This window comes from Hemibagrus wyckioides, linkage group LG24, assembly GCF_019097595.1.
Source record: "Hemibagrus wyckioides isolate EC202008001 linkage group LG24, SWU_Hwy_1.0, whole genome shotgun sequence".
Taxonomy (NCBI): Eukaryota; Metazoa; Chordata; class Actinopteri; order Siluriformes; family Bagridae; genus Hemibagrus; species Hemibagrus wyckioides.
In genome coordinates, this window is record NC_080733.1 from 20,219,956 (window position 1) to 20,231,130 (window position 11,175).

The window sequence follows — 11,175 nt, forward strand, 5'->3', positions numbered from 1 at the left end:
GATAGGGATTAGTCGAGATTCGGATATTCACAGCTCAACATGTGAGAACAGAGATTTTAAAGCAGGGACAGTTAAAGAGGGGCGTGTCCTGACCTGGAGGTGTCCAGATCACCGGGGCCGAACACTTCGACCAGGCTTCCTCCGGACGAAGTGGACGAAGCGAGGGACGGCCTCTTGTCGGTCAGGTGACCTCCGGCAGTGCTACCGGTGCTTTTAGTGCGGAACAGTTTACTCAGACACACCTTGAGAGAACCCTTCCTGGACTTCCCCCTGTCCTTCTCCCTCTCCCCGCTCCCCCCGCCGCCGCAGGCCGAGAGCCGCAGGGCCGAGCCTACGTGTTTCGGAGTGGGCGGGCGACTCGGGGGAGCCGAGGGGCTGGCGGCATCCTGACGGCAGGGGTCAGAGGTCAGCTGGCGCATCAGACCACTCAGAGACGCGGAGTCGCTCAGAGTCTGAGCAAAACTCGTCTGATCTTTCTCCCCCTTGTGTCCCACTTGGCTGGTACCCAGACCCTCCAGCACCAGCAGGGCATCGCTGGTCTCACTCGGGTCCTCTCCGGGCTGATAGGACGAAAGAGACGTGTCTGTGTGCTCCTTTCTCGTCGTGTCCGAGCTCGGTCCGATCTCACCCAGCTGCCGAGCCAGGTTCAGGACAGGATCCAGGGTGGAGGTTCCAGTCCCGGGTTTGAGGGAGTCGTTGGGAGCGAAGTGACCAGATTTGTCCACTATAGAATGCTCCTTCATGTGCGCGTGTCTGTGACAGAGTCCTTCCTGAAGTTCCTGAGGTTCCTCACCGGTACTGAGCCTGAGCACAGGGATCCACTGACATGTCTGTGTGTCCGCGCTGTAGTTGGGCTCCTCTCTTCCTCCTCCTCCTCCTGTGCTCTTCTCCGGTCTCTGGTGAGCGGACAGCACCTCCTCACGGTCCGGCTCCAGGTCATCATACTCGGCTGCAGAAACCAAGCGCATGAGCACGAAGTCTGGACTCCGGTCCTGCGCGTTCACGTTAACGTTACTCATCATTATTCCCAGCGTGCTTTCACATCTCCATCACCTCTCTCTCTCTCTCTCTCCTTCTTCACCTCTGTCTGTGATATAAACACCTCAGCGACAGAAAGCGGAAGTCATTTTCAGCAGATTTTTTTGTCGCAGATTCTCTCCTTTATTAGCGCAGATGCTAGCTGACGGTTCCGCCTCCTCCTCTGAGACATTCATGTAAATATTTAGCTCATACCCCGAACCCCGCGCTCTTCCTCCATCCACAGGACACAAAATAAACCGTTATAAAACAAACCCCACCCGCCGCTCCTCGTGAAGGGCGCTGCCGCTTTAAGGTAGCTGCCGATGCTAACTAACAGAGCTCGCGCTGTCTCAGGCTCCACCGCTGGCTTGGTTTACGGAAGTGCGAAAAGTGAGCGATGACGTCAACACGCAGCTACGTAACCACCAGGAAGTAAAATATCACAACTGAAGAACGGGACCGTTTGTGAAACTCTGGAACATTTAGAAGGTTTAACATCTCTTCCTTGGCCGTTTAACGATATAACTGCATTACCATAACATTTACAGTGTAATTAAAAGGAGAGAATTCAGATTTGTAGTTTATACTGTAAACTACATTTCCGGGAACGTGACGGAGAAAAGGCATTGACCAATCCGAGCCCTGAGCTTCATCCGGAGATTCTGCTGTACACGAGCCGAGCCTTCACCCTGATCCATTAAACCGCTTCATCCTGATCCATTAAACCGCTTCACCCTGATCCATTAAACCGCTTCATCGCTTCACCCTGATCCATTAAACCGCTTCATCCTGATCCATTAAACCGCTTCACCCTGATCCATTAAACCGCTTCATCGCTTCACCCTGATCCATTAAACCGCTTCATCCTGATCCATTAAACCGCTTCATCACTTCACCCTGATCCATTAAACCGCTTCATCACTTCACCCTGATCCATTAAACCGCTTCACCCTGATCCATTAAACCGCTTCATTACTTCACCCTGATCCATTAAACCGCTTCATCCTGATCCATTAAACCGCTTCATCGCTTCACCCTGATCCATTAAACCGCTTCATCGCTTCACCCTGATCCATTAAACCGCTTCATCGCTTCACCCTGATCCATTAAACCGCTTCATCGCTTCACCCTGATCCATTAAACCGCTTCATCAGTTCACCCTGATCCATTAAACTGCTTCATCACTTCACCCTGATCCATTAAACCGCTTCATCACTTCACCCTGATCCATTAAACCGCTTCATCCTGATCCATTAAACCGCTTCATCCTGATCCATTAAACCGCTTCATCATGATCCATTAAACCGCTTCATCCTGATCCATTAAACCGCTTCATTACTTCACCCTGATCCATTAAACCGTTTCATCACTTCACCCTGATCCATTAAACCGCTTCACCCTGATCCATTAAACCGCTTCATTACTTCACTCTGATCCATTAAACCGCTTCATCACTTCACCCTGATCTATTAAACTGCTTCATCACTTCACCCTGATCCATTAAACCGCTTCATTACTTCACCCTGATCCATTAAACCGCTTCATCACTTCACCCTGATCCATTAAACCGCTTCACCCTGATCCATTAAACCGCTTCACCCTGATCCATTAAACCGCTTCATCACTTCACCCTGATCCATTAAACCGCTTCATCACTTCATCCTGATCCATTAAACCGCTTCATCCTGATCCATTAAACCGCTTCATCCTGATCCATTAAACCGCTTCATCGCTTCACCCTGATCCATTAAACCGCTTCATCGCTTCACCCTGATCCATTAAACCGCTTCATCGCTTCACCCTGATCCATTAAACCGCTTCATCGCTTCACCCTGATCCATTAAACTGCTTCATCGCTTCACCCTGATCCATTAAACCGCTTCATCCTGATCCATTAAACCGCTTCATCGCTTCACCCTGATCCATTAAACCGCTTCATCGCTTCACCCTGATCCATTAAACCGCTTCATCGCTTCACCCTGATCCATTAAACCGCTTCATCCTGATCCATTAAACCGCTTCATCGCTTCACCCTTATCCATTAAACCGCTTCATCGCTTCACCCTGATCCATTAAACCGCTTCATCGCTTCACCCTGATCCATTAAACCGCTTCACCCTGATCCATTAAACCGCTTCACCCTGATCCATTAAACCGCTTCATCCTGATCCATTAAACCGCTTCATCGCTTCACCCTGATCCATTAAACCGCTTCATCCTGATCCATTAAACCGCTTCATCGCTTCACCCTGATCCATTAAACCGCTTCATCCTGATCCATTAAACCGCTTCATCGCTTCACCCTGATCCATTAAACCGCTTCATCCTGATCCATTAAACCGCTTCATCGCTTCACCCTGATCCATTAAACCGCTTCATTGCTTCACCCTGATCCATTAAACCGCTTCATCGCTTCACCCTGATCCATTAAACCGCTTCATCGCTTCACCCTGATCCATTAAACCGCTTCATCCTGATCCATTAAACCGCTTCATCGCTTCACCCTGATCCATTAAACCGCTTCATCGCTTCATCCTGATCCATTAAACCGCTTCATCGATTCACCCTGATCCATTAAACCGCTTCACCCTGATCCATTAAACCGCTTCATCCTGATCCATTAAACCGCTTCATCCTGATCCATTAAACCGCTTCATCCTGATCCATTAAACCGCTTCATTACTTCACCCTGATCCATTAAACCGCTTCATCGCTTCACCCTGATCCATTAAACCGCTTCATCGCTTCACCCTGATCCATTAAACCGCTTCATCGCTTCACCCTGATCCATTAAACCGCTTCATCACTTCACCCTGATCCATTAAACTGCTTCATCACTTCACCCTGATCCATTAAACCATTTCATCACTTCACCCTGATCCATTAAACCGCTTCACCCTGATCCATTAAACCGCTTCATCACTTCACCCTGATCCATTAAACCGCTTCACCCTGATCCATTAAACCGCTTCATTACTTCACCCTGATCCATTAAACCGCTTCATCACTTCACCCTGATCTATTAAACCGCTTCACCCTGATCCATTAAACCGCTTCATCACTTCACCCTGATCCATTAAACCGCTTCACCCTGATCCATTAAACCGCTTCATTACTTCACCCTGATCCATTAAACCGCTTCATCACTTCACCCTGATCCATTAAACCGCTTCACCCTGATCCATTAAACCGCTTCACCCTGATCCATTAAACCGCTTCACCCTGATCCATTAAACCGCTTCATCACTTCACCCTGATCCATTAAACCGCTTCACCCTGATCCATTAAACCGCTTCATTACTTCACCCTGATCCATTAAACCGCTTCATCACTTCACCCTGATCCATTAAACCGCTTCACCCTGATCCATTAAACCGCTTCATTACTTCACCCTGATCCATTAAACCGCTTCATCACTTCACCCTGATCCATTAAACCGCTTCATCCTGATCCATTAAACCGCTTCACCCTGATCCATTAAACCGCTTCATCACTTCACCCTGATCCATTAAACCGCTTCATCACTTCATCCTGATCCATTAAACCGCTTCATCCTGATCCATTAAACCGCTTCATCCTGATCCATTAAACCGCTTCATCCTGATCCATTAAACCGCTTCATCACTTCACCCTGATCCATTAAACCGCTTCATCCCTTCACCCTGATCCATTAAACCGCTTCATCGCTTCACCCTGATCCATTAAACCGCTTCATCACTTCACCCTGATCCATTAAACCGCTTCACCCTGATCCATTAAACCGCTTCACCCTGATCCATTAAACCGCTTCATCCTGATCCATTAAACCGCTTCATCCTGATCCATTAAACCGCTTCACCCTGATCCATTAAACCGCTTCATCGCTTCACCCTGATCCATTAAACCGCTTCATCGCTTCACCCTGATCCATTAAACCGCTTCACCCTGATCCATTAAACCGCTTCATCCTGATCCATTAAACCGCTTCATCGCTTCACCCTGATCCATTAAACCGCTTCATCGCTTCACCCTGATCCATTAAACCGCTTCATCACTTCACCCTGATCCATTAGACCGCTTCACCCTGATCCATTAAACCGCTTCACCCTGATCCATTAAACCGCTTCATCACTTCACCCTGATCCATTAAACCGCTTCATCACTTCATCCTGATCCATTAAACCGCTTCATCCTGATCCATTAAACCGCTTCATCGCTTCACCCTGATCCATTAAACCGCTTCATCGCTTCACCCTGATCCATTAAACCGCTTCACCCTGATCCATTAAACCGCTTCATCACTTCACCCTGATCCATTAAACCGCTTCACCCTGATCCATTAAACCGCTTCATTACTTCACCCTGATCCATTAAACCGCTTCATCACTTCACCCTGATCCATTAAACCGCTTCACCCTGATCCATTAAACCGCTTCACCCTGATCCATTAAACCGCTTCATCACTTCACCCTGATCCATTAAACCGCTTCATCACTTCATCCTGATCCATTAAACCGCTTCATCCTGATCCATTAAACCGCTTCACCCTGATCCATTAAACCGCTTCACCCTGATCCATTAAACCGCTTCATCGCTTCACCCTGATCCATTAAACCGCTTCATCGCTTCACCCTGATCCATTAAACCGCTTCATCGCTTCACCCTGATCCATTAAACCGCTTCATCGCTTCACCCTGATCCATTAAACCGCTTCATCGCTTCACCCTGATCCATTAAACCGCTTCATCGCTTCACCCTGATCCATTAAACCGCTTCACCCTGATCCATTAAACCGCTTCACCCTGATCCATTAAACCGCTTCACCCTGATCCATTAAACCGCTTCACCCTGATCCATTAAACCGCTTCATCACTTCACCCTGATCCATTAAACCGCTTCATCACTTCATCCTGATCCATTAAACCGCTTCATCCTGATCCATTAACCGCTTCACCCTGATCCATTAAACCGCTTCATCGCTTCACCCTGATCCATTAAACCGCTTCATCGCTTCATCCTGATCCATTAAACCGCTTCATCGATTCACCCTGATCCATTAAACCGCTTCACCCTGATCCATTAAACCGCTTCATCCTGATCCATTAAACCGCTTCATCCTGATCCATTAAACCGCTTCATCCTGATCCATTAAACCGCTTCATCCTGATCCATTAAACCGCTTCATTACTTCACCCTGATCCATTAAACCGCTTCATCGCTTCACCCTGATCCATTAAACCGCTTCATCGCTTCACCCTGATCCATTAAACCGCTTCATCGCTTCACCCTGATCCATTAAACCGCTTCATCACTTCACCCTGATCCATTAAACCGCTTCACCCTGATCCATTAAACCGCTTCACCCTGATCCATTAAACCGCTTCACCCTGATCCATTAAACCGCTTCATCACTTCACCCTGATCCATTAAACCGCTTCACCCTGATCCATTAAACCGCTTCATTACTTCACCCTGATCCATTAAACCGCTTCATCACTTCACCCTGATCCATTAAACCGCTTCACCCTGATCCATTAAACCGCTTCATTACTTCACCCTGATCCATTAAACCGCTTCATCACTTCACCCTGATCCATTAAACCGCTTCATCCTGATCCATTAAACCGCTTCACCCTGATCCATTAAACCGCTTCATCACTTCACCCTGATCCATTAAACCGCTTCATCCTGATCCATTAAACCGCTTCATCCTGATCCATTAAACCGCTTCATCCTGATCCATTAAACCGCTTCATCCTGATCCATTAAACCGCTTCATCCTGATCCATTAAACCGCTTCATCCCTTCACCCTGATCCATTAAACCGCTTCATCCCTTCACCCTGATCCATTAAACCGCTTCATCCCTTCACCCTGATCCATTAAACCGCTTCATCACTTCACCCTGATCCATTAAACCGCTTCACCCTGATCCATTAAACCGCTTCACCCTGATCCATTAAACCGCTTCATCACTTCACCCTGATCCATTAAACCGCTTCACCCTGATCCATTAAACCGCTTCATTACTTCACCCTGATCCATTAAACCGCTTCATCACTTCACCCTGATCTATTAAACCGCTTCACCCTGATCCATTAAACCGCTTCATCACTTCACCCTGATCCATTAAACCGCTTCACCCTGATCCATTAAACCGCTTCATTACTTCACCCTGATCCATTAAACCGCTTCATCACTTCACCCTGATCCATTAAACCGCTTCACCCTGATCCATTAAACCGCTTCACCCTGATCCATTAAACCGCTTCACCCTGATCCATTAAACCGCTTCATCACTTCACCCTGATCCATTAAACCGCTTCACCCTGATCCATTAAACCGCTTCATTACTTCACCCTGATCCATTAAACCGCTTCATCACTTCACCCTGATCCATTAAACCGCTTCACCCTGATCCATTAAACCGCTTCATTACTTCACCCTGATCCATTAAACCGCTTCATCACTTCACCCTGATCCATTAAACCGCTTCATCCTGATCCATTAAACCGCTTCACCCTGATCCATTAAACCGCTTCATCACTTCACCCTGATCCATTAAACCGCTTCATCACTTCATCCTGATCCATTAAACCGCTTCATCCTGATCCATTAAACCGCTTCATCCTGATCCATTAAACCGCTTCATCCTGATCCATTAAACCGCTTCATCACTTCACCCTGATCCATTAAACCGCTTCATCCCTTCACCCTGATCCATTAAACCGCTTCATCGCTTCACCCTGATCCATTAAACCGCTTCATCACTTCACCCTGATCCATTAAACCGCTTCACCCTGATCCATTAAACCGCTTCATCCTGATCCATTAAACCGCTTCATCCTGATCCATTAAACCGCTTCATCCTGATCCATTAAACCGCTTCATCACTTCACCCTGATCCATTAAACCGCTTCATCCCTTCACCCTGATCCATTAAACCGCTTCATCGCTTCACCCTGATCCATTAAACCGCTTCATCGCTTCACCCTGATCCATTAAACCGCTTCACCCTGATCCATTAAACCGCTTCATCCTGATCCATTAAACCGCTTCATCGCTTCACCCTGATCCATTAAACCGCTTCATCGCTTCACCCTGATCCATTAAACCGCTTCATCACTTCACCCTGATCCATTAGACCGCTTCACCCTGATCCATTAGACCGCTTCACCCTGATCCATTAAACCGCTTCACCCTGATCCATTAAACCGCTTCATCACTTCACCCTGATCCATTAAACCGCTTCATCACTTCATCCTGATCCATTAAACCGCTTCATCCTGATCCATTAAACCGCTTCATCGCTTCACCCTGATCCATTAAACCGCTTCATCGCTTCACCCTGATCCATTAAACCGCTTCACCCTGATCCATTAAACCGCTTCATCACTTCACCCTGATCCATTAAACCGCTTCATCACTTCACCCTGATCCATTAAACCGCTTCACCCTGATCCATTAAACCGCTTCACCCTGATCCATTAAACCGCTTCACCCTGATCCATTAAACCGCTTCATCCTGATCCATTAAACCGCTTCATCACTTCATCCTGATCCATTAAACCGCTTCATCCCTTCACCCTGATCCATTAAACCGCTTCATCGCTTCACCCTGATCCATTAAACCGCTTCATCGCTTCACCCTGATCCATTAAACCGCTTCATCGCTTCACCCTGATCCATTAAACCGCTTCATCGCTTCACCCTGATCCATTAAACCGCTTCATCGCTTCACCCTGATCCATTAAACCGCTTCATCGCTTCACCCTGATCCATTAAACCGCTTCACCCTGATCCATTAAACCGCTTCATCACTTCACCCTGATCCATTAAACCGCTTCACCCTGATCCATTAAACCGCTTCACCCTGATCCATTAAACCGCTTCATCACTTCACCCTGATCCATTAAACCGCTTCATCACTTCATCCTGATCCATTAAACCGCTTCATCCTGATCCATTAACCGCTTCATCGCTTCACCCTGATCCATTAAACCGCTTCATCGCTTCACCCTGATCCATTAAACCGCTTCACCCTGATCCATTAAACCGCTTCACCCTGATCCATTAAACCGCTTCACCCTGATCCATTAAACCGCTTCACCCTGATCCATTAAACCGCTTCATCCTGATCCATTAAACCGCTTCATTACTTCACCCTGATCCATTAAACCGCTTCATCGCTTCACCCTGATCCATTAAACCGCTTCACCGCTTCACCCTGATCCATTAAACCGCTTCATCGCTTCACCCTGATCCATTAAACCGCTTCATCGCTTCACCCTGATCCATTAAACCGCTTCATCCTGATCCATTAAACCGCTTCATCGATTCACCCTGATCCATTAAACCGCTTCATCGCTTCACCCTGATCCATTAAACCGCTTCATCGCTTCACCCTGATCCATTAAACCGCTTCATCGCTTCACCCTGATCCATTAAACCGCTTCATCCTGATCCATTAAACCGCTTCACCCTGATCCATTAAACCGCTTCACCCTGATCCATTAAACCGCTTCATTACTTCACCCTGATCCATTAAACCGCTTCATCGCTTCACCCTGATCCATTAAACCGCTTCATTACTTCACCCTGATCCATTAAACCGCTTCATCGCTTCATCCTGATCCATTAAACCGCTTCATCCTGATCCATTAAACCGCTTCACCCTGATCCATTAAACCGCTTCATCCTGATCCATTAAACCGCTTCACCCTGATCCATTAAACCGCTTCATCGCTTCACCCTGATCCATTAAACCGCTTCATCGCTTCACCCTGATCCATTAAACCGCTTCATCGCTTCACCCTGATCCATTAAACCGCTTCATCGCTTCACCCTGATCCATTAAACCGCTTCATCGCTTCACCCTGATCCATTAAACCGCTTCATCGCTTCACCCTGATCCATTAAACCGCTTCATCGCTTCACCCTGATCCATTAAACCGCTTCATCGCTTCACCCTGATCCATTAAACCGCTTCATCACTTCACCCTGATCCATTAGACCGCTTCACCCTGATCCATTAGACCGCTTCACCCTGATCCATTAAACCGCTTCACCCTGATCCATTAAACCGCTTCATCACTTCACCCTGATCCATTAAACCGCTTCATCACTTCATCCTGATCCATTAAACCGCTTCATCCTGATCCATTAAACCGCTTCATCGCTTCACCCTGATCCATTAAACCGCTTCATCGCTTCACCCTGATCCATTAAACCGCTTCACCCTGATCCATTAAACCGCTTCATCACTTCACCCTGATCCATTAAACCGCTTCATTACTTCACCCTGATCCATTAAACCGCTTCATCACTTCACCCTGATCCATTAAACCGCTTCACCCTGATCCATTAAACCGCTTCACCCTGATCCATTAAACCGCTTCACCCTGATCCATTAAACCGCTTCATCACTTCACCCTGATCCATTAAACCGCTTCATCACTTCATCCTGATCCATTAAACCGCTTCATCCTGATCCATTAAACCGCTTCACCCTGATCCATTAAACCGCTTCATCGCTTCACCCTGATCCATTAAACCGCTTCATCGCTTCACCCTGATCCATTAAACCGCTTCATCGCTTCACCCTGATCCATTAAACCGCTTCACCCTGATCCATTAAACCGCTTCATCACTTCACCCTGATCCATTAAACCGCTTCACCCTGATCCATTAAACCGCTTCACCCTGATCCATTAAACCGCTTCACCCTGATCCATTAAACCGCTTCATCACTTCACCCTGATCCATTAAACCGCTTCATCACTTCATCCTGATCCATTAAACCGCTTCATCCTGATCCATTAACCGCTTCATCGCTTCACCCTGATCCATTAAACCGCTTCATCGCTTCACCCTGATCCATTAAACCGCTTCACCCTGATCCATTAAACCGCTTCACCCTGATCCATTAAACCGCTTCACCCTGATCCATTAAACCGCTTCACCCTGATCCATTAAACCGCTTCACCCTGATCCATTAAACCGCTTCACCCTGATCCATTAAACCGCTTCATCCTGATCCATTAAACCGCTTCATCGCTTCACCCTGATCCATTAAACCGCTTCATCGCTTCACCCTGATCCATTAAACCGCTTCACCGCTTCACCCTGATCCATTAAACCGCTTCATCGCTTCACCCTGATCCATTAAACCGCTTCA

At 47.4% G+C, this 11,175-nt stretch overlaps 1 protein-coding gene across 3 annotated transcripts in view; it reads right to left on the reverse strand.

The window, feature by feature from the left end:
• LOC131345393 (suppressor of cytokine signaling 7-like) overlaps positions 1-1,396 on the reverse strand; it is a 27,407-nt gene extending 26,011 nt beyond the window's left edge. For all 3 annotated transcript variants that reach the window (XM_058378246.1, XM_058378244.1, XM_058378245.1), the window contains exon 1: positions 94-1,396. In XM_058378246.1, coding sequence (XP_058234229.1) covers positions 94-1,022 — 929 coding nt within the window. In that variant the 5' untranslated portion in view covers positions 1,023-1,396. The remainder of the gene's footprint in view (positions 1-93) is intronic.
• Positions 1,397-11,175: the final 9,779 nt, after the last annotated feature.